Genomic DNA, 23377 nt, shown 5'->3' on the forward strand with positions numbered 1-23377 from the left:
ATGCTGCCTTCTGCAGCTGGGCACAGGCCACCCCGCCTGCAGCCTGAGCCCGGACGGGCTGCTTAGAGGCACTGGATTTTGTGTGGGCCAAGCAGGGAGTGGGGAGGAGGGTGTAGGGTTGGGGTGGCCTCACGTGGACTCTGCCATGAGACAAGGACAGCTGCTGGGGTGGGGAGATAGGCCTGGCAGATACTGGCTTATCTTTACAGCCCAGAGGCCCAAGTTTTCAGGAAGGAAGGGCAGACCTGGTCTTCTCCTGTGGGTTGGCCAAAAAGTTCATTCAGGCTTTTCCATGGCATCTTACAGAAAAACCCGAACGAACTTTTTGGCCAACCCAATACTTGTCCCAGGCTCAGAGAGGCAAAGGGCCCAGGCTGGTTATATAGAGGGAACAACTCAGAGAGGAAACAAAAGGCTGAATCATGAAAAGGGTCTTAAAGATCATCTTAGTCCCGTCTCATGGGACAGGTTAGGAAACTGAGGCACAGCGAAGGCCAGGGGTTCCACCAGGGTTACCCAGCCAGTTGGCAGAACCCGAGCCCCTTTCCCAATGGAAGAGTGAGTGACCACACCGGAGGCGAGGGTCACGTGCCATGCCACCACCTGAGGCTTGGGGCAAGCTTTAGGGAGCCCCAGGAGGACTGTGAGATGCTGCCATCCCCTCTGGGTTTGGTTGAGACTTAGGAAGGCCTGGCCCAGCCACACTGGGGCCCATTCATGCCACCCTCACCCCCTGCCTCCACCCCAGCCAAGCTGACGGTCAACATCCTGGACGTCAACGATAACACGCCCCAATTCAAGCCCTTCGGGATCACCTACTACACGGAGAGGGTCCTGGAGGGGGCCACCCCAGGCACCACGCTCATCGCCGTGGCAGCCGTGGACCCCGACAAGGGCCTCAATGGGCTGATCACCTACAGCCTGCTGGACCTGATACCCCCGGGCTATGTCCAGCTGGAAGACTCCTCAGCAGGTAGGTGGGAAATCCGCCAGAGGAGGGTTGGGGAACGTGTCTGTGCCTGCTTAGCCCCCGAGAGGGACCATGGCTCGCTTCTCACCCTCCAGTTGGGGCCCCTCAGCGGGCTAGGCCAGATCCAGTACGGCTAACATTCTAGTCACTCCCAGATGCCCGAACTACAGGCAAGGACAGAGTGCCTAGCTCTGGGTCGGCATGGAAGCCCCTTTCGGTGTCTGCTGGAAACCCGGAATACTCCATCACCCTCTCTACCATCCAACCTCCACAGTTAGTATCACTCAGGGGGCAAGAAGCCCAAGAGGGAATTGTCCCAGGGGAGGTCCTCAGCGTGTTAGTGTACATGCCTTTGACTTGTGAATAGGAGAACAGCTGGATGCCAGTGATTCTCGGCCCTCTGGCCTGGGCAGTGCTGCCTGGCTACCCTCCTCCTTCAAGGGACCACACTCATCCCTCAGAGCCCCAGATCCCTCTCTTCATACTTCAGAGAGCTTCCACGAGTGAGGAGTGGCCAAAAGGGCAGTGGGTGTCTCTGTGCCTCAGGCAAGGTCATTGCCAATCGGACGGTGGACTATGAGGAAGTGCACTGGCTCAACTTTACCGTGAGGGCCTCAGACAATGGGTCCCCACCCCGGGCAGCTGAGATTCCTGTCTACCTGGAGATTGTGGACATCAATGACAACAACCCCATCTTTGACCAACTCTCCTACCAGGTGGGTGGCCAGGCCAACAAATTGGGTCTGGGACCTGTATCCGTTCCTTGGCACCTTTGGGCATCTCCCACTCCCACCCTGCCAGCCTTTAAGTCCTGTGGGAATGACCACCCATGAGTAGCTTGATGCCCTGGGTTGTCTGCATCAGTGAGTTTCTCGGGCAAGGGCTGAGACTCTAGGACTGACCATGGCCCATGCTTTCTCCCTGCCCACTGGGCTCCAGGGAGCCATCTTTGAGGATGCTCCTGTGGGCACAGTCATCCTGAGAGTCACTGCTACTGATGCCGACTCAGGCAACTTCGCCCTCATTGAGTACAGCCTTGTGGACGGCGAGGGCAAGTTTGCTATCAACCCCGACACAGTGAGTGGGCAACGGAGGGCCTGGGTTTGGGGAGTGGGAAGTGGGAAGGGCCCAGGGTCACAGGCTGAGAAGCCACCAAAAGTATTACAGTCATCCCCCTGTTTCTGGGTCCTGCCACCTGGACATCTATAGCCTCAGAGGTCTTTCAGCCAAGTTGGCAAGCCCTGTTCTCAGAGTCCCAGACATCCTGTAGACTGCGGCCTTTCTGTCCCAGGAGACATGGGAGGAAGTGGCCAAAGTCTTTTGGAACTAGCCCCTTGTGGGACAAAAACTGAGATGTGTCTGCACCAGACCGGAAGACTTGATTCAAGTCCATGCGACTGCTTTTTGAAACTGTCAAAAATAGGAAGCTCTGCGGAAAGTGGGCGCAGTATTTGAGCACCTACTGTATACATGGCCCTATCCTCAGTGCTGGGAGAGGGAAGAAGCACCCATGGACATAGCCCCCATGCTCCCATGGGTCTCAGACTTGTAGGAATGCAGAAGTTCAAGAGAAAAATGGGTGATGATTTTAAATGTCGGCAAATTGGTTCAAAGTTGCTCTTGCAGTACAGCGAGAGAGCCCTGTGGCCTGGGGGTGGCTGGCCAGGCAGGGCCTTCCCCAGCTGTGGGGCTGGAGCTGGACTTTCCCTCCCACCGCCTGCCCACATCCCCCTGCACTCTGCCCTTTCAGCAGGGTTTCTCTCCTTCCTCTTGGTGTGAACAATAAAACACACTCCTGGCCTGGCACCATGAACAGTGAATACTTATGGAGTACTACTTTGTACCTGGCCAGGTAGTGAGCTCCAGCCTGGGCCATTCATCCCATCTCCAGGTGAACTGGGGTAGTAAGGACAAGAAGAACCACTAGAATGAGAGCTGCACGGGGCACAGGGGCTGTGGTCTCTTCAGTGCTATATCTCCAGAGCCCAGAACAGTGACTGCACATAGCAGATGCTCAATAAATACCTGTTGAATTGATGAAGGACCTGACTCCACCCTCCCCCTACTAGGGTGACATCTATGTTCTGTCCTCTCTGGACCGGGAGAAGAAGGCTCACTACATCCTGACTGCCTTGGCCAAAGATAACCCTGGAGATGTAGCCAGCAACCGTCGAGAAAATTCGGTGCAGGTGAGGGACCCTTGCGTGGAGCAGAGACACTAAGGACTGCCATTGTGGAGGCAGTAGGCAAAGCCTTTAGAGCATGGCTGCTGCAGGGCAGGAACAGAACCACCCTGGCCCCTCAAGAGGTGCGGTGGCAGGAAGGAGAGGCAAGAGCTTAGCTGGGGGTTCACGATGGCTGTGGCTCAGGGAGACGGGGCCTCTGTAGGAGAAACTTCTTGTGTCAGACCCCTGCTAAGGCAGCTAAACATACCTGGGTGTAACCCAAATAAAGGCTGGGGCTCCACATGGCCCAGTGTCTCCATGCTGTCCCATTGAAAGAAACACAGTCCAGCAACCAAACATAATTATAAAGCATTTATCTTTATGTCTCTTAACATTAATGAGGAACTTTGGTCTTCAGAACAGTGAGAGAATAAATTCCTTATTTTAGGCCAAAAAAAAAAAAAGAACATTAATGAGGGATCAAATTCACAACCCCATTTCCATTCTGGGTCTACTGTCCACACAGTTGCTCTGGGGAGGCCAGCATCCCACCTTTAGGCTCTGTCCCCATTTCCATCCAGAGTCCCACACCTCAAGACTTTGCTTTCTCTTTCTTTCTCCCCCTTCTTTCTGCCCTTTCCAGTCCTGTCTTTCTGTATTCAGTTCTTCCAATTCTCAGCAATAACCTAACCATCCAAAGAAAAGTCTCCTGAAGGGTGGGGAGGTGAGAAGCTGGGTGGGCAAAGAAGAATTCTCTTTGGCAGGTAGGCAACCGAGCTGGGAGCGCTCGCACATACCTGCATTCTGTCCTGTCACAGAGGCACGTGCTATATTGGGAAGAGCACAGTATTTGTAGTCAGAAGCCTGAGGTTCCACTAGCTGAGTACACTGCATTTGTCATGTAACCTCTCTGAGCCTCGGTTGTCAAAGCTGCAGGGAGTGGAGGGCAGGGGCAGTGATGATGATGCCTCCCTCCCAGCCTGGCGGTGAGTCCAGGAGATGCGAGGTGGGAAAGCGCTTTGTGCCCTGAAAGGGGTTCTTAAAATCATGGCTGTGAAGGGCTCTGTTACGGATGCAGTCAGGCAGGGCCACAGCAGCCAGGGAGAAAGGGCCTCCTGGTGTATCCACAGGACCTGCCCTGGGCTCTGGGGTCAGCAGACAGAGCCCAGTCCCAGGCCAGACACAAATCCCAGTCAAGAGGGGCGTCCAGAAAGTAGAGTCAGATATATGGGGCCACTGTGGGAAGGAACAGAGGACAGAGTAGGAGCTATGTGGGGAGGAGTCCCCGCTTCAGGACCCAGACACAGATGACCTGTTAACCACGGTACGAGTTGCTGAGCATTTACTCAGGCCAGGGACTGCGCATAGACCATCACGGACAAGCCTCACAAGCCCCTGAGAGAGAAAATCCTATTGTCCCCAACGTACACCTAAGGAAACTGAGGGTCAGGGGGTTAAATCAATAGTTTGGGGTCAGACTAAACAGTGGGCACTGTCCACCTCGGCTTAATCCTGTGTGACCGGGTCACCGGAAGCAGCCCCCAATGTGCTCCTGACCTTTGAGCTCACCCTCCCCTCCAGGTGGTAATCCAGGTGTTGGACATCAATGACTGCCGGCCACAGTTCTCCAAGCCCCAGTTCAGCACGAGCGTGTATGAGAATGAGCCAGCGGGCACCTCCGTCATCACCATGATGGCCACCGACCAGGATGAGGGCTCCAACGCGGAGCTGGTCTACTCCCTCGAGGGCCCGGGCGTGGGTACGTAGCCTGCTCCCCACCAAGGATGCCTTAGGGGGTGGGGGGGCAGGCTGCCTTCCTGCAGCCCCAGGCCAGGCGTAATAGGAGGAAGGATGGGAAGGAGGTCTCAGTTGGAGCCATGCCCTGCTCTCCTGCCCCCCACCTGCCAGAGGCCTTCCACGTGGACATAGACTCGGGCCTGGTGACCACAAAGCGGCCACTGAAGTCCTACGAGAGGTTCAACCTGACCGTGGTGGCCACGGATGGCGGACAGCCCCCACTCTGGGGCACCGCCATGCTCCTGGTGGAGGTCATCGACGTCAACGACAACCGCCCCGTCTTCGTGCGCCCACCCAATGGCACCATCCTCCACATCAAAGAGGTACCGCTGACCCCCGGGGCCTCCTGCTACCTACACCCCCTTCCAGTATTCAGCCCGCTTCTCCATCCTGCAGTCATCCTGCAGCCTGAGAGGGTAAAGGGGCCCCCACTGCAAAAGCAGGGAAACTGAGGCCAGAGTAGGGAACGGGCCAGCTCAGTGCCACACAGGGCAGTATTGAACAGTCGTTAGTAAGAAGGGCTGGGCCAGCAAAGGCTCTTGGATTCACATCAGACTCTATCGCTTACCAGCCAAATGACCTTGAGCAAGTGACTTCTCTGAGTCTGTTTTTTCATCTGCAAAGTGGGACTTACAATAGTAGATGCCCCATCTCTTGCTCCTAAATGTCTGCAAGAAGGACAGTCTCCCCGCAAGTCACTTCCCCTACACTTGTCTCAAAATAAACACATAGCCCCTTCCGTCTGTCTGTTGTTCCTGCTGATACCAGTGTGGAGACAGCCTGGGACTTGAGGATGTGCATCAAAATAAGAAACAAGGGGAAGTGGCTGAGCTTCTGACTACCTCCAATTCTTCTTTCATGCCCTGCTCTCAGTTGTCTTGTAAAGATGGGGAAGTACTCCTTTGACTCCTGCCCTTCCCCTCCTTCCTCTCAGCACCCAAGCCCAAAATGCTCCTTGGTAGAATACTTGGGGTGTCTCCCACTTGTTCTTTGCTCCCCAAACTTCAGCATGTCTCCACATCTCAGAATGTCAGTGTTAAGTCCTTGCTGTCACTCTATCTCCTCTTTGAGGTCCCACAAGAGAAATTTCTCCCAGGGCTGAGCTCTAGGAAACTCTATGCTTTTACCTTGTGATTTGCCCTTTCCTGTGTCTACTGCAATGATACAGTGGCCCTCTTTGCTTTGCCCACTAGGGAGCTCATAGTGGTCAGCCCACCGTGAATGGTGTTGCAGGGACTTAGCACACACGCCTTATCTCCCATCCCTCAGTTTCCATCTTCCTGCCAACCATGGTTTTTCTTTACCCTGATTTTTTTTTAACTTACTTACTCTTATTGTTGTGTATACATTCTCGTAAGCTGCCTCAAATCTTTTTTTGTAGCGTGAGGCAGGGTATCAATAATAATCTAGTTCTTTTGCACGCCAAAGCCCCCCCTTTTACTAAGTTTTTTCCCTTCAAGGGGTCCCTATTTTGAAAGATTCATGTCTCCCAAACAACCAGCATTTGTTAAGGAATTATGTCTGTCATCCCACTTTCCGTCAATTAGACGTGACTGCCATTTGGAGTTTCTGATTGTCGTGATCAATGAGGTAAACAGTGAAACCATGCTGAGCTGATCATTTTTGAACTAAAAGCAAAGAAACTTGTTTTTTTCTTGTGCCCTTGGCAGCCTTTTCTTGGGTCAATGTCTGACGTAAATTGGGTTTTTTGATATCTCAGACTTAACTCGAACTCGGGAGGCTGAGGCACAGAGAAGTGAAGTGACATGTCTAGGTCACGTGGTGATTTAGTAACAGATTAGCAGGCACGTGTCCAGTCTCTAGCCACCATGTCACACCATGTCACCCTACCTGCATGCCCCCCATTTTCAGGTACCCCATTGGGTGGATGGTGTTGTTTGGGGATACCTAGAACTTCTGTGATTGGGGTAGAAGAGAGCAAGACAGACCTGGGAACAGAGGGTGGCTGTGGCCTCAGCTTTGGGATTCCCCTTCTGTCTTCTAAACCTCAGCATGCGGTGGGATCGGAGGGATGGGATAGCCCCCGGGAGGGTGTCGCCCTGAGAGAGTCTGCGGCATGGTGGATCCCAGGCTGGACTTTCAGTGGGCAGGCCTTAGCTGGGGGTGGGGTGAAGGGATGTTCTAGCAGATGCTCAGACTCCAGGAGAGTCCAGCCAAGCAGACAGGCGTTTCCTAAGGATGCTGAAAGGTGGCGAGGACATTCTGCTAGGGGAGGAGAAAGAACAAGAGCTCCATCGGGTCTGGGAGCTGGGATTCTCTCAAGATGCCCCAGGAGCCTCCCTCCTGTGCCCCCTGCAGGAGATCCCACTGCGCTCCAACGTGTACGAGGTCTATGCCACAGACGAGGACGAGGGCCTCAATGGGGCCGTGCGCTACAGCTTCCTGAAGACAACAGGCAACCGGGACTGGGAGTACTTCACCATCGACCCAGTCAGTGGGCTCATCCAGACCGCGCAGCGCCTGGACAGAGAGAAGCAGGCAGTGTACAGTGTAAGGGGGTGGGGCATGGCATGAGGGGCGGGGCCAAAGAAGAGACTGCTCTGGGCACAGGACCACAATGTCCCCACCTAGAATGTCTGCGAGGGTAGTGACCTGTCCTCTGGGGATGCCTGCCTGGGGCCCTTCGTCTCTTCCTCTGACTGCACTTCTCCGCCCCCCAGCTCATCCTGGTGGCCAGCGACTTGGGCCAGCCGGTGCCTTATGAGACTATGCAGCCACTGCTGGTGGCCCTGGAGGACATCGATGACAACGAACCCCTCTTCGTGAGGCCTCCGGTGAGCTCACCCATCCCCTGCACTGGTCACCCACACAGGGACTCACCTGCCTGCAAGCACACACTTTCCTGTGCACACTGTGCCGTAGACACACGTGGTTACACGTGGAAACTGCACAGCACTTCACAGAATATTTATTGAGCAGCTACTAGGTCAAGGCATTATCCAGCAGTCAAAAAAGCAGACAAAAAAAAAAAAAAAAGCCAAAAAAGCTGACAAAAATGCCTGACTCGTGGAGCTGATGTTCCCATGTTTGTATACGCGCTCACACAAGAAGCCTGAAAATCAGTTCTGCTTTAGCGAGCTGGGGCTGAACCTCTTCATGTAGACTCAGACTCTCTAACTTGGTTTTTTCTTCTTGTGTGCACCTAGGATGTAATGTTCCCTGGAGACCGTGTGCGTGCGTGCGTGCGTGTGTGTGTGAGAGAGACAGAGAGAGAGAGCACGCTCAAGCTCATGCCCTCCTCATTCAAACATCCATCTAAGTGCTGGGAGACTTCAGAGAATGTGCCAAACCCAGCCCTGCCCTCATGGCGGATGTCACGGGTGACACTCCCTGAGGGCAGAGCTGGAGTGTCTCCAGCCCAGCCCTTGCTCCCTTGAGGTTACAGCAATTTCTCTCGCCCCACAAGGCCTGGGCAAAAAATTCCCTCAGCACCCACAAAAACACTGCCTAGGGCCCTCTGGCAGGAGCCAGGAGCTCAGGCCTTCCCTTGGCCTCCCATGACCTCCCTCTCCCCCTGCAGAAAGGCAGCCCCCAGTACCAGTTGATGACAGTTCCCGAGCACTCACCACGTGGCACCCTCGTGGGCAACGTGACAGGCGCTGTGGACGCAGACGAGGGCCCCAACGCCATCGTGTACTACTTCATCGCAGGTGAGGCCTGACGGGGCTAGTGCCTACCTACCCTGGGGCTGGAGATGACCCAAATATGCCCCCGCCCTGCCCCTCACGCTGTGCCATGGTCCCCCCCTCAGCCGGCGACGAAGAGAAGAACTTCCAGCTGCAGCCCGACGGGCGTCTGCTGGTGCTGCGGGACCTGGACAGGGAGCGCGAAGCTGTCTTCTCCTTCATCGTCAAGGCCTCAAGCAATCGCAGCTGGACGCCTCCCCGTGGGCACTCCCTAGCCCTGGACCTGGTCACTGACCTCACCCTGCAGGAAGTGCGTGTCGTGCTGGAGGACATCAACGACCAGCCACCACGCTTCACCAAGGCTGAGTACACTGCAGGTGCAGGGACCAGAGCCTGGGCCTGGGGTGTGGGATGGCCTCTGCTCTGCCGCTTACACCCGCTTGCCCGTTCCTGCAGGAGTGGCCACCGACGCTAAAATGGGCTCAGAGTTGATCCAAGTGCTGGCCCTGGATGCAGATATTGGCAACAACAGCCTCGTCTTCTACAGCATCCTGGCCATCCACTACTTCCGGGCCTTTGCCAATGACTCTGAGGATGTGGGCCAGGTCTTCACGATGGGTAGGGGCTCCAGCCACTTCATGGACTATCGTCTGGAGGAGATATGGTCTGTAGGATTACCCCAGGGTATAGGTGGCCGGCCAGCCAACCAGCTGTGTCAGTCCTTCCATTCGCCCACCCATCCATCCATTCATCCATCCTTCAGCCAGCCAGCCAGCCATTATCTGTTAATCCTTTTATTCATCCACCTATCTTTCGATCTATTCTCTAATCCACCTATCCATCTCTACATCTACCCACCCACTTTCTTCTCTTCTTCTTCCCATCTCCTCATCCATCCACCCACCCACCTATTCATCTATCTGTCCACCCGTCCATCCATCCTCTCATTCATCCATCTGCCCACCCATCTACACATTTGTCCGTCCGTCCGTCCATCCATCCTCCCATTCTCCTTTCCATATATCCACCCATCTTTCCATTTGTGCACCTCACCCTCGCCTGCATCAGGCATTGCGCTAGGTAGGCACTGGGGAGCCAGAATTCTCCGCAGGTGTACAAAGCACACTTGCACGTAGAAGTATGCATGTTTGCTTGTGAATCTGCCTGTGTGGATAGCTGAGCGTCTCTTTGTTAGGTTCTAGAAGGTGTTCTAGAAGGTGTCCCAGTGGGTGTCACATTACCATACCTCCAGCTCCAGCCCCTTCCCTGCTCTTCTCTGCCCACAGCAATCAATCCAGCCTCCTTGGCCTGGCTTTCAAAGCTCCCCAGGTCTTCCTCCTAATCCCTCTTTCTGGTTTCACAGCCCCTTACTACCCTTGAGTGCACTGCGCCCACCCAGGCTGACCTGCTCACCATGGCTTCAGCCTGCTCCACACCGTCCTCCCGTGGCCTTCACCTCCTGGAATACCACTCTGACCTCCAACTCTGCCTTCAGATATGCTCCCGCTAGCCACCCTTTGTAGTCTAGTTCATGAGCTGCCACCCCCAGTCACACGACTAGACACCATCCCTTTGTCCTCTGAGTTCGCACTGCTCTTAACCTTAATAAGCATAGAGAGGCTTGCTAAAGGTCACAAAGCTAGAAAGTGGCAGCTTTTGAACCCAGGTCTACTGCCTTTTAAGAGCAGACCATGCTGTACCACTGCTGGTCATCTCTCAGCTGTGGCTGTGGAATTACGAAGCACACGTGTATGTGTAAGAGACAGAGAGGTGATACTGAGGGAACTCAGAAGTGTTCTGTAGCATCCCAGCATGGGACAGCAGAGTCCCAAACTTGTCCAAGTTGTGTTTTAATATGCAGCACGTTTAAATTAAAACTTAGAATTCTCCAGAAAAAGTGCACCACCCCCGGGCTTTCCCTACAGGGAGTGTGGATGGCATCCTGCGCACCTTCGATCTCTTCATGGCCTACAGCCCTGGCTACTTTGTAGTGGACATTGTGGCCCGAGACCTGGCAGGTCACAATGACACAGCCATCATTGGCATCTACATCCTGAGGGATGACCAGCGGGTCAAGATCGTCATTAATGAGATCCCCGACCGTGTGCGTGGCTTCGAGGAGGAGTTCATCTGCCTGCTCTCCAACATCACTGGTGCCATTGTCAACACCGATGACGTGCAGGTACCCCATGGAACCCACCTTGGGTCTAGGGGCAGTGGAGGGAGAAGGGGGACCAGGCCACAGGGACAGGGCATTGCAGAGAGGTCAGGGGTATGAAGGGGATCAGTCATTTCCTAGATGCATGGCCTTGGGAAAGTCCTTCCGGGTCTCTGGGTCTCAGTTTCCTCATCTGTAAAATGGGAGCTAATAGTAGTGCCTGGTTCAGTGACTGGCATCGAGCTTGGCCCCTGGTGAGCATCCAGTAGGGATGGGTTTACTGGCAGGGTAGGGCAGGAGAGGCTGTTAGAAGAGGCGCCCATCCCATCCCTCGCTCCTGCCACACACCCCATGATGCCCCTTCTCGCCTAGTTCCACGTGGACACGAAGGGTCGGGTGAATTTCGCACAGACAGAGCTGCTTATCCACGTGGTGAACCGCGAAACCAACCGTATCCTGGACGTGGACCGGTGGGTGGGCGTCTGTGCTCAGCCTGTCTTTCGGTCTGCCTCCCTGCCCTGGAAGTCGGAGAGGGGACCCACTAAGGAGGCACGGATGACGCCATCAGGCCTGCTGTATGGGGGCTCTACCCCAGACGTGGGCAGGGCGGGTGGAGAGAACACCATCTGGGTGTATGAGCAGAGCTCCACCCCCCTGAGCCTTACTCTCCGCATGTGTGAAACGGGAGTATTACAGCAACTGTGAGCAGCAGACAGGAGCTTGTGTGAAGGGATGGTGAACCCTGTAAGATACAGAGCTATCCGAGCTGGGTGCGCCTTAATCCTGCAAGGCTTGGTCGGGGGTGAATGTGGGGGCAGCCTGGCCTGAGTGGGACGGGCTCTTGGGGAACGGCCGAGGATGGGAGCTGAGGCCCCTGCCCCTCACCCAGGGTGATCCAGATGATCGATGAAAACAAGGAGCAGCTGAGGAATCTATTCCGGAACTACAACGTCCTAGACGTGCAGCCCGCCATCTCTATCCAGCTGCCCGAAGACATGTCCGCCCTGCAGGTACCCCTGGTGACACCGCCCCCACCATCCCCTTGTTGCCCCGGGTGCTCTCAGCCACTCATGCTTGGCCCTGCTGCCCTAGATGGCGACCATCGTCCTGGCCCTTCTCCTCTTCCTGGCTGCCATGCTCTTCATCCTCATGAACTGGTACTACAGGACCGTGTGAGTGACCCCTACGTGCCCTGCCTTTTGAGACAGGCTGACCAGCCCCGCTGCTGGGACAGTCGGGGAGGCAGGCAGGGCCATCAGGCCCTGAGACGCCAGCCCAGCCGCAGCCTCCCTCACCGGCCCCTCTGCTTCTTTCCAGACACAAGAGGAAGCTCAAAGCCATCGTGGCTGGCTCGGCAGGTCAGAGGGCTGTGATGGGTGGGGAGGTGGGAGGGCAGGAGGGGCCCCTGAGGGCCTAGGGTGACAGCCCGGGCCCCATAGGGCTGGCTCAGGCCCAGCTCCCCAGCCGGGTCTACCCCTCCCCCCACACCCCAACCCTTCTCCTGCAGGGAATCGCGGCTTCGTTGACATCATGGACATGCCCAACACCAACAAGTTTTCCTTTGACGGGTGAGTGAGAAGTGGTGTCCCTGAACCCGGCCGGGTGCACTCTGGGGAGACCCACCCAGGACCCAGCTGCGGTGAAGTCCCCGCTGCCTCCCAAGCACTGAGGGCATCATGGACTGGCTGAAACCTGGGGTGTGGGCGCCCCCTGCTGGGCCAGGTACCCCTCTCTCCCCACCGAGTTGGGCTCCCCACCCTGACTGGGTCCCAAGGGCCAGGGGGCGTAGGCTTTGGGCATCGGATACAGGGTGAGGACTCTGCACCAAAGCTGATCCAGATGGACACGTTGTCCTGGTTCTAGCAGGATCCTGAGGCGGGAGGACGCACCCACGGGTACCACAGGCAAGGGCCCTGCCTCTCACGGCCCTGAAGGCCCAGTCCTGTGAAAAGCACAACTACGGCCTGGGAAACGGTGGGGGGGTTAGGGGCGAGGCTTCAAGGGCATCTGTCCACTCGAGCCTGGAGTCAACCCCACTCCCCACCTGCAGGGCCAACCCCGTGTGGCTGGATCCTTTCTGCCGGAACCTGGAGCTGGCTGCCCAGGCAGAGCACGAGGATGACCTGCCAGAGAACCTGAGTGAGATCGCCGACCTGTGGAGCAGCCCCACCCGCACCCACGTGAGCCCAGGCCTGGGCCGGGGCAGGGATGGGGTGGACAGTCAGGAGGGACAGGTGGCGGTAGCGTACGCTCTGCCATCGCTGGCCAAGGAGCTGGCTGGCTGGGGGGGAACCGGTCCACTGCCCTGCACGTGTGCGTGCGCGGTCTACCTCAGCTCCAGCTAACGCGCCCCCTCTCTCCCCAGGGAACTTTTGGGCGTGAACCAGCAGCAGTCAAGCCTGATGATGACCGGTACCTGCGGGCGGCCATCCAGGAGTATGACAACATTGCCAAGCTGGGCCAGATCATTCGGGAGGGGCCCATCAAGGTGAGCCCTCCTCGCAGCTCCTGCACCCAGACCCGTGGCTGAGCTCGGACTTGCTCCAGAGGATGCAGGGAGTGGGGAGGATCCTGGGAAACAGCTTTCTCCACCTCTAGGGACTCAGCTAGACCTGCCCTCCACGGGGGCAAGAACACCAAGGCAGAGAGGGGCCAGGGCCCCGGGCTGATAAGGAGCTGCTTCAGCCTGCAGTGTCCTGGAGGCCGGGACTCTGAGATACAAGCCCACCACGTGGGCTCTGTCTGGCCGCCGCCACCAGGCTCTGCTCTCAGTCCTCTACCCTAGGATCAGACGCCTGTACATCCTACACTCCCAGAGTGCCTTCCGTCACCCCCACCCGAGTTAGTTATGGGAGTGAGTGATGGGCGGCGCAGGCAGGGGAGGGCCTTGGTTGGGGGTTAACACTTTCCCTCCCCCAGGGCTCGCTGCTGAAGGTGGTCCTGGAGGATTACCTGCGGCTCAAAAAGCTCTTTGCACAGCGGATGGTGCAAAAAGCCTCCTCCTGCCACTCCTCCATCTCCGAGGTAGCGGGTGGGCCGGGAGCTGTGTGCTGTGCCCCAGCCCTGGGGGTGCGCGCTCTCTCTCTCTCGTTCATCCTCCTCGGAGTCTCTGGGGATCAGCAGCTAGGGCCCAAGACTGCACTGGGTGGGGGTTCAGAGAGTCAGACAGCGGGCTCTGCTTCTGCTATCTGGGCTCCACAGTGGGCTTCCCCAGGGGTGGGTGGGTGTTGAGGCAGTGTTTCTTAGACTTCAGGAGCCCCAAGAAGATACCTTTGAGAGGTGATATCATTTTAAGAAATTGGCTGTAGGGTCAAATAGATATACATATTTATTTGCCTGCAGTGATATGTCAACACTTTAGAAAGTCAGACTTTAGCTAAAAACCCAGATTTCCAGCTGGGCCAATATTCTCAACTGGAGTAGCTAAAACTGAACAGCTCCACACAGGACAAAAGTGCCATTTGTGAGTCTCTGCTCTACCTTATTAATCCCCTCCAGCTTCAACTGTGGACACTTTCCAGCTGGCCACAGTTAGGAGCTGATCCTGCTTAAGGCCAACGTGGTAACAAATCCAGATGCCACAACCGCAGTCACAGGGTCTTTATAGATCAAAGTGAATACAGGAGATCTGAAAGATTCTCATAGGAAGCCCATGCTCCGGAGAACACATCTGTAGCACCAGAAGTATCCATGGCTCCCCTCTGTACCCAGTTTGAGAAACACTGCCACAGGCCGCACAGGCCTGCTGCGGCACGAGCCCAGGGGTCCTCGTGTGCAGCAGGGAGGCAACAGGCCCATAGCAGGTGGGACTCGGGGCCATCCACCTGCTCAGGGCCTGGCCCTGCCCTGAACATGTGCGGGTCCCGGCCTCTTGCAGCTGATCCAGACTGAGCTGGAAGAGGAGCCAGGGGAGCGCAGCCCCGGCCAGGGCAGCCTGCGCTTCTGCCACAAGCCACCTACGGAGCTCAGAGGGCCAGACGGGATCCACGTGATGCACAGCAGCACGGGCACGCTGCTGGCTACCGACCTCAACAGCCTGCCCGAGGACGACCAGAAGGGCCTGGGCCGCTCGCTGGAGACGCTGACCGCCGCCGAAGCCAGCGCCTTCGAGCGCAACGCCCGCACGGAGTCCGCCAAATCCACGCCCCGGCACAAGCTTCGCGACGTGATCGTGGAGAGCCCCCTGGAGATCACAGAGCTATGACTAGATGGGGGGAGCCCGACGGGTATGAGCAGCCCAACCCCACCCCCTCCCGGGGCGAGAGCAGGGGCAGGACCTCCGGGCGGGGGAGGGCCCTCCCCAGGCAGCTCTGGGCGCGCAGCCTTGGGCCGGCCCAGAAGCAGGGCCCACGTCAGCTGCTCAGATTCCACTTTTGCCAGACGCTCATTCGGCATCTGATCTCTACCTTCATAAAATGTTATTTTTTTAAGAAAACCAAACAGAAATGGTGAGTATCTAAGAACGAGGTAAGGAGGGTCACCAAGAGGCCAAGCCGGCCCTCTTCCCCTCCCACCCCGCCTCACGGCACAGGCGTCCAGCACCGGGGAGGGAAGCCCAGAGCAGGCATACCCTGCCTGGCCTTGACTCTCTGACCCCAGTTCAAGTCCCAGTGCATTTCTGCCACATCCCTGGCCGGACATCCAGGTGGGGGCAGTGAGTAATCCCTGCTTCCCCACATAGACATGGTCATTGTCAGCCAATGGCATTCTCCCATTTCACTGGCTTTCCAAACGTGCCGGGCTCATAAAACGACTGATGTTCCCTTGGGTTTTGAATATAGTGTTCGTGTGTATTCCTTTTTTAAATTAAGTTATTCCCTCCATATTCTCCCCGTGGTTTTGTTCAACTGATACGCACTGAACGTTTCTGGAATGGTCTGAATTTAAAAAAAAAAAAGTCACAAGGAACCGGCAATTCACTCTGGCTCTGGTAAACCACCCGTGGGGCTGGGCCGGCGGGTTGCAGGGGTAAGGACAGGGCAGCTCTGGACCCACCTTTGGGGGCACGCCCCTGCCCACTGCTGGCACCAGGTGTGTCAGGGAGGACCCGATGGCATTTTCTTTCTCTGGCCAAACGGGGCCATAGGACTGCTGGGCACTTACAGGTTCACGGCCTCGGAGCGTTATCAGCAGCCACTCTTCTGGCTGAGGTGTCACAGAAACACTCGGCCTCTGGTTGACAGACTTTATTGTTAAATCACAGAAATTTTAGTGCAAAACAAAATCGGTAAGTTCATTTAGTAGCAACTGCGCATCTTGCCGTCTCCTGGCAACTGCAAGTGGAGGAGAGGATGCAGCCAACTGGAGAGAAGGCAGGGCGACGGCTGAGGCCCCAGGCCAGCAGCCCCTCTACCTGGAAGCCAGACGCTTAGGAGCTTGTCTGTCATCCACATTTATTCGCAGGTCGGAAAGACCATCTACGGGGGGGGGGGGGGGGGGGTCAGAGGGGAGGGGGCTGTACCGCCCAGAGCAACGGCGGCGCTGAGCAGCAGGGTGGACACAAGAGCAGGCATGACGCAGTCACCACTGTCCACACGCACAAAAGCAGGCCCCCAGGACCTCCACAAAGAGCTAGCAGGTTACATTCATGCAGGTTTTTTCCCCTCCCACCCCAAACCACAGAACTCCAAACACAGCATCAACCGGGAAAGACGAATCAAAGGCTGACCCAACGGTAGCAAGCCCGGCCCCACCAGGTCTCCTGAGCGGCTGCTTCCAGCAGCTCTATTACCGTGAGGACCACATTGTTTGTTTGTTTAAAAAGCCTAATAATTATTCTGAGCCTCTCATCTTTCATATAAAACTGCCTCTGTCTGGCAGTCAGCAGGCCCACGAGGAGGGAAGGTCCCTCCTTAGAGCAGGCCTCCGGAGCCCTCAGCACCCAAGGCCCATCCAGGAGGACGGACAACCTCAGTCAAGAGGCTCTGGCTCATGCCCACAGCCAGAGCCCCGTCTCCTCCGGGTAACCACCATGCAGGGACAGACTCAAGAGACCTCCAGTGTACGGTATGTCGGCATCCATGTAGCAGGGAGGAAAGGGACACTGAAGCAGCTACGCCAGCAGCCTGCTGACAGCAATGCTAAGATGAGGGCGAGAAGAAAGGGACTGAGGGAGAGGGATCCTATCATTTTTATAACAACAAAGCCAACAGATCTGTGTGTTCGTTCCCCCAGACACAAGCAGGAAAAGATGCTGCAGTTTCTCTAAGACAGACCGTGCCTTCTAGTTCCACACGTGACGCTTGCAATGCTCGACAGCCTGACAGGAGAGAGGAAACAGTTTAGTCTGCAGGTGACAAACGCTATCCCTGGCCCATTAGTGCATCAGCCGGCATGGCACGAGATGCTAATAAAGGCCCGAGTCCAGAGCAGTGGATGAACAGCACCCCTGCAGGTAGGACCCAGGACCCCCTTCCTCTGGTTACACACCTGAGCCCCTGCCTCGAGGCCCCCAAGGCAGAACTCCTCACCCAAGAGTCAGAGGTATACATCAGCTCAGGCCAGCTCAGAAACGGGCCCGGGTACCCAGGAGAGCGACAGAAATGCACTCCACCACTGACGGTGCTACGGGGGGAGGGTGCGGGGGCGAGGGGCTCGGCAGGGTGGGCCTCACCCTCCTCCCTGCAGCGGCCCTGACGCCGGCTTACCGGTCATGAAGAACCCCCACGAGGAAGTTGCACAAAAAGGAACATTAAGTAACAGAGGCTGAGCCGAAACGTCCCCACCCAGGAAAGCAGCATGGGTCACCCCGTAGTGGCTGCCCAGCCAGGAGCCACTCCCAGGCCGTTCAAGAAGAGCTCCGCTGGGCCCTGGGTGAAGATTCAGGCCGGGCGCCAGCCAGGGCAAGCGTGACCCAAGAGGCGAGGCCTCCTGCAAGAATCCGATGGGCTTTGTGCAATCCCTCGGGTGACCTCGTGCATATCTGACCCTGTCACCAGGGGGCTGAAGGTGGAAGCAAAGAACACTGCAGAACATCCACTGCCACCGCTCCCTCCTCAGAGACGACAATGCAGTGAGCCCGGCTTTTGTGGGTGCCCATAAGTAAGCCTAACTGCCCCCTGGGCCTCAGTCCCCCACCCCCACCCAGCTCCCCACCAAAGACAGGGTACAGCTGATTGCCAAGGAGCCTGTTAGAGCACGTTCTCCCTCGAGCTGCCTGCCTGGCGGGGGTCCTGGGGAGCAGTTGCTGAGCTACTCACGTTGCACAGGGCTGCCGACTCCATGTTCTGGCACCAGTAGCTCGGGCCCCAGACACACTTCTCAGTTCCCAAAAGAGGCTTACGGGCTGGGGGACAGACTCCAATTTTCTATGAGGTCAAAGGAAGGGGGAAGAATTAGGTCTGCCCAGCTAATCCTTTTTCAAAACTGAGATGATTATCAGCTTCTAGAAGCAGCTAGAATCAGAGCTCTAATAAGCACTTTCCAGAAAAGGCAGGGTTGCTGAGTCGAGTGGTGGGGCCTGGATGCCTGGTTCTCCCACACACCATCCCCAGACTCTGGCCCCGGCCCCAAACCTCAGAGGAACCCTTCCAGGGTCCATGCAGCACCTCCCAGGTCACACTGCCCAGGAACCCATACCGGCCCAACGCCGCTTACCAGGCACACAAAGGAAGGGTCCAGCACGTCCACCAGGATCTCTATGAGCACGGGCTCGTACTCCGTCACAAACTGATCACACTGTTAGGGAAACAGCAATGTGGGTCTAGGTGGGCCCAGGCAGAGTGTGGGGCGCTGGCCATGCTCTTCTACCAGAATTCCTGGCCTTGCCAGCCCAGTGGGCCCAGGGCCTCCCTGCCTGCCCGGGTGACACACCTACCCCCACCTGCTCATGTTCTTTCCCCCCTAGCGGCTCAGCTTGAGCCAACAGAGCACCTTTAAGAAAATCTCAGCGGACTCCACGCCAGAGGCAGAAATGGCTGCTTCTCCCTCAAAGCTTCAACAGCAGCACACGCAGTGAGCTACCCAGCTCCTGCATGCCCCAAGCAGGCTCTGACATTCTGGCCGAAAGCAGCCCACAGCGTACCTGCTTCTGGTACGGGTCAGGCAAGAGGCTGCAGCCTTTCTCGAAGGCAGCAAGGATCTGCTCCTTCGTGCTGTTCTTCTCCAGGTTGTGCTCCAAATAGGCCACCAGCTTCTTACACACCTCACAGAAGCCACCGTCCTTCCGCGGCATCACGTGCGCTATGCGAGAGCGCACAGGCTCAGTGCCGGCAAGGCCCTCCCTAACCCGAGGGGGGCCGGCCAGCCTCGCGCGCACGGGGCTCACCGGTCAGCGCAGGCAGCCCCCGGCTGGAGCAGAGATGAAGCATACTGCACACCAGCTCAGGGCTCGCCTCCTGCAGGAGGATCGACAGGATGGAGCTGCCGTAAGTGTCCACCACCTCCTGGCACTCCTCGGATAAGGACGAGGGCAGCTTCGAGCACACGCTGTCCAAAGCATGAATTATTTCTTCCTGAAACACAAGAAGAGAGGCTCATGTGAGAAGATGGGAGGCTGCGTGGGGTGGGAGAGACTCTGAAAATGCTGATGTGACCAGGGAGCCAACAGCAAGGTGCTGTTTTCTCCCTCAAAGGCTAGACCTACAGAGCAGGGCAAAGAGGCTGCCTCCGGCCCCAGCCCAGAGGGATCCGCTGCTGGGAAGTGGTGGTTCCGACTCCCGGGCTGGTGTCCCATACCCACAAGGGCCAAACCCAGCTCTCGGGCTGGGTCCTCCCACCACGCCATTCTGGCTCCAGGGCCAGGAGCGCTTGCGATGGCAGCATTTCCCGAAATCCCCGTACCTCGGTCCTGTTGTTGTCAATCAGCTTGACCACCTCCTTCACCACGTACTCGCACACCTCACAGTAAATATCAGCCTTCGCCGGGACCGGATCCTTCTGTTGAAAGGGCAGAAGAATACTAACACTGAGGGCCTCGCCTCACTCCTCGGTCCTGCTCCTCTAAAGGAGTGGGGCAGAGGCCAGGACGGGCTAGCGTCACACAAAGGCCACTTCCTGCTGCATTCAGAATGGGGTGTGGCTTCCTCCCAGTGTCCAAGCCCCAGTCCCTGCTGCTCCTAGATGGTGGGAAACCTGTCCCTTTCCCCAATCCTCTACCACCCCCCCAAAACCAGGAACAGAAGCAGTGAAACTGTCCCCCAACCCCAAAGAGCTGTCCATTCAATGTCCGTTTGCTTGCAATCACCTCATCATTCAGCATTCATTCTGGGGAGGCGAATGGGGGAGCAGGAACAGAGAGAGGATTCACTATGAGTCTACTGTTTAGAAGACAGCGTTTTAAACATGTTTCAGGTCTGCTCTTGCGTTTCAAGTCTCAGCGCCTGAGATTGCTTTTCCAGAGCCTACCTTTGATAAAACAATACTGTTGAACATAATTTTCTGTGACAGTGGCAACATTCTCTGGCCGTACCACGCAATACAGCAGCCGCTAGCCACATGAGTCTACTACTAAGCACCTGAAACGTGGCTAGTGTAACCAAGCAACTGAATTTTTCTTTTTTTTTTAAATGTAAGTATCACATGTGGCTAGAGTACAAGCTATAACTCTCCATCTTCTCCAGCCACTAACTCAGTCAGCAAGGTGGGCCAGGGCCTCTGAGCATCTCGACTGGACAGGAGGGGCGGCGGCAGCGCTTCCGACTCTGCCAGACACAACCCTTGTGTGGTCCACACGGTACACGTGCCGAGAGAAGACAACAGGAGGAGACGAGACAGCTAAAGGTCAAGTGACACTGACATGGAAAGTTCTGGAACAAGAAGTGCACACACGTGCCATGTGATAAGACATCACATGGCTGGGTGCCTGTTCTGGAAACATCCAACAGCCACAGCATGGGGAAGGAGGTGGGCGAGGCCACAGAAAGCACATCGGAAAGGTTTGGTCGGAGCCGGGCACTGAAAAATGATTTCGAATGGTGTGCTAAAAACGTAGACTTGATCCCATGAGCACTAGGGTTTATAACCAAGGAGATAAATGTACGAGGGTAGGGGGCGCTGCATCAATTTAGGGGATACTGTAAACTAATGGTCTCAAACTCAAATACCTTTAAAAGCCAAGCAGGGAGGGCTTCCCTGGTGGCGCAGTGGTTGAGAGTCTGCCTGCTGATGCAGGGGACACGGGTCCGTGCCCCGGTCCGGGAGGATCCCACATGCCGTGGAGCGGCTGGGCCCGTGAGCCATGGCCGCTGAGCCTGCGCATCCGGAGCCTGTGCTCCACAACGGGAGAGGCCACAAAAAGCCAAGCAGGGAGCCAAGAGTGTGTGCCTTGTAGGGTGTGACAATGTGGAGTGGCGGGGCATCACAAAACCAACGGCAGCAGGTACCTTTATGGGCTCCACCAGCTCCAGGGCAGGGATGACGTTCTCCGAGACCACCTTGGCAGGCACCAGAGTCTTCATGGGCATCTCCTTCACCTCGTCACAGAACCCAACCAGCCCACAAATCTCCTTGGGCTGCTAAAAAGAGCACAGAAGCAGCAGTGAGAGGCAGGCCCAAACCCACCACCCCCTGTCCCACGCTCTACACACAAAGTCGGGGTGCTGGAGGAACATCCTAGACCCAGTGTCAAAGCTGACTGCCCCCCAGACAAAGAGCCCACATTAAATCTACAGGGGCTTGTGCAAACGCAGATGCACCAGTTCCACATGGGGAAGGAGGTCATGCAAAGCTCTGAAGAGTGATCAGACAGAACTACTATCCGCTCCAGCCGCGGAGCACCCAGGGAAGCAAAACTCCTGGCACCTTTCAAGGGCAATCGAATCAACTCCAAGGACACCTGGTCTGTTTTTCAGCTGAGCTGGCTCGCCCGCAGGAGGAGGAAGTAATAAGCTACATGTTCTTTCTAGAGGAAGAACTACGATGCCCATAAACTAACAGAAAGCCAAATGTGTTAGAAATAAAACCATACCGGATCTTTCAGTAGCAGGACCCTTTAAAATTATACATTAAGGGGAAATACTGGCTTTTTAAAAAGCCACATTCTACGTTCACAATTGCACACACACACACACACACACACACACACACACACACACACACACACACACACACACACACACACACACACACACACACACACACACACACACACACACACACACACACACACACACACACACACACGAAAACCCAGTCTCCCCATGTCATGAATCTTTTCAAGTCACAAGGTCTCCAGATCCCCTTTCCCCTCCAGATACCAAACCACAGAAGAACTAGATAGTTTGGACAACATCTTGACCATTTCACTACGACAATGGCCAAGAGCAAGTGAAGTATACACACTTGGTATACTTTGTAAACAAATGCAACTAGCCCTGGCCTGATGGCATTTGCTCCCACTGGCAAATCATAAAGCAGCGGGAACAGGATTGCTAAGACGGGCTCTGTTAAGGGGAAAGAGTAGCTCATGGCTATGGTTCATCTTGTTTTAACACGCGGAAGGCTCTAAAATTAAATAAGGCTGGAGAATTCTGAAAAGTATATCCTAGAAGTATCCTATCTCTGGCAGGCTTTAAGAACGGGCAAAAATCAGAAAGGGGTTGAAGATATAGCAAAAGCTTTTTAGAAAAAGGACAAAGATGAGGAGGTGTGGCTGCTTTGTCTCAGATCAGCTTTGCCGCACTAACTCCTTGAGGAGGCCTAGGTGAAAATTCAGATATTTCAACCGAAGTCCTCTCCTCTTAGACTTCACAATACCTTTGAAAATCTTTAATTCTAAAAACGGATGCCAGTACTCAAAGGAGGGCAGTGCTCAGTACAACCCCGAAAGGGCACTAGCTCGGTAAGTCTAGTCTGGGGGCTCGGTCCCCACGTGTTGCCCCCAGTGGCCTGGCTCCTGAGTTGTCTCGTGTGGCTCCAGAACCCAAAGGACCCCGTCACCCAGAGGGGCAGAAGCCATCGAGAGACTGTTTCCAGTTCTCTGGAGCCAACAGACAGGGGGACAGTCTGCTGGCTATCTGCAAAGGACTTGCTCATGCAGCAGAAGCATCTCTGGGGCGATGAAAAACACGACCAATGACATGCAACGCTCTCCTGAATCATGACAGAAACAAGGTGTCCCACTGAAGCTGGGCCTGCACTGAAGGAAGCTGAGGCCACCGATGGTTCCCCACCACACTGGCGGCCTGCACGTGGCTGGCTGGGCGCTGACTCCAACCAGAGTGCAAGGCTCTGCGGGCCTCATCTGCTGGGCCCCCCTAAGGGGAAGTGAGGCCCCTGGCCCCTCCCAGTGCTGAACCACACGGGAGAGATGCGGAAGCTCCCTTGCCAGCCAAGTTATTAACACGGAGAGGGAGCCTGCCTTTCCCAATCTTTCCTTGTTATCTGTCAGAGCTGACGATGCCGTACAAAAAAAGATGAGCAAAATTAACAACAAGCAGCAGCAGACCCACTACTACAAGCAAATTCCCAGCACATACCTGATCCTGCTGCTGAACAAAAAAACAGGAAATCGGAGATGAAAAAAATAAGAGAAAGGAAAGGACACAACAGTTAAGAAAAAATTAAAACAACAATAATCAAGCAGTTAACCAGGTATAAGGATGTCTGTCACCAGAAGTTTAGGTGAAATGCCCTTCCGGTCACCTATCAGCAACCTACCTTGTTCCTACTATTGCATGCACGTGGGGACCCTGAAAGCTAC

At 55.9% G+C, this 23377-nt stretch overlaps 2 protein-coding genes across 3 annotated transcripts in view; one reads left to right on the forward strand and one right to left on the reverse strand.

The window, feature by feature from the left end:
• The window catches only part of LOC101273634 (cadherin-23), a 198519-nt gene that overhangs the window by 72069 nt on the left and 103073 nt on the right, over window positions 1–23377 (forward strand). The window contains exons 21-41 of the mRNA XM_049697264.1: window positions 749–973; window positions 1517–1686; window positions 1910–2047; window positions 3040–3159; window positions 4717–4894; window positions 5044–5255; window positions 7252–7443; window positions 7614–7727; window positions 8474–8603; window positions 8705–8956; window positions 9036–9197; window positions 10505–10761; window positions 11110–11207; window positions 11627–11747; window positions 11830–11909; window positions 12055–12095; window positions 12245–12305; window positions 12788–12917; window positions 13103–13225; window positions 13657–13761; window positions 14615–15859. Coding sequence (XP_049553221.1) covers window positions 749–973; window positions 1517–1686; window positions 1910–2047; window positions 3040–3159; window positions 4717–4894; window positions 5044–5255; window positions 7252–7443; window positions 7614–7727; window positions 8474–8603; window positions 8705–8956; window positions 9036–9197; window positions 10505–10761; window positions 11110–11207; window positions 11627–11747; window positions 11830–11909; window positions 12055–12095; window positions 12245–12305; window positions 12788–12917; window positions 13103–13225; window positions 13657–13761; window positions 14615–14941 — 3236 coding nt within the window. The 3' untranslated portion in view covers window positions 14942–15859. The remainder of the gene's footprint in view (window positions 1–748; window positions 974–1516; window positions 1687–1909; window positions 2048–3039; window positions 3160–4716; window positions 4895–5043; window positions 5256–7251; window positions 7444–7613; window positions 7728–8473; window positions 8604–8704; window positions 8957–9035; window positions 9198–10504; window positions 10762–11109; window positions 11208–11626; window positions 11748–11829; window positions 11910–12054; window positions 12096–12244; window positions 12306–12787; window positions 12918–13102; window positions 13226–13656; window positions 13762–14614; window positions 15860–23377) is intronic.
• Window positions 15909–23377, reverse strand: part of PSAP (prosaposin) — a 34189-nt gene continuing 26720 nt past the window's right edge. Inside the window, exons 8-14 of one of the 2 annotated variants that reach the window (XM_033434164.2) lie at window positions 21060–21188; window positions 19519–19614; window positions 19004–19190; window positions 18761–18918; window positions 18334–18414; window positions 17937–18044; window positions 15909–16996 (exon numbers count right to left, since the gene is read on the reverse strand). In XM_033434164.2, the coding sequence (XP_033290055.1) occupies window positions 16961–16996; window positions 17937–18044; window positions 18334–18414; window positions 18761–18918; window positions 19004–19190; window positions 19519–19614; window positions 21060–21188 (795 nt within the window). In that variant the 3' untranslated portion in view covers window positions 15909–16960. Of the gene's footprint in view, window positions 16997–17936; window positions 18045–18333; window positions 18415–18760; window positions 18919–19003; window positions 19191–19518; window positions 19615–21059; window positions 21192–23377 lie in introns of both variants that reach the window. The other variant, XM_004273153.4, reaches the window with a different exon arrangement.

The sequence above is a fragment of the Orcinus orca genome, chromosome 14 (assembly GCF_937001465.1).
Source record: "Orcinus orca chromosome 14, mOrcOrc1.1, whole genome shotgun sequence".
NCBI classification, from domain to species: domain Eukaryota; kingdom Metazoa; phylum Chordata; class Mammalia; order Artiodactyla; family Delphinidae; genus Orcinus; species Orcinus orca.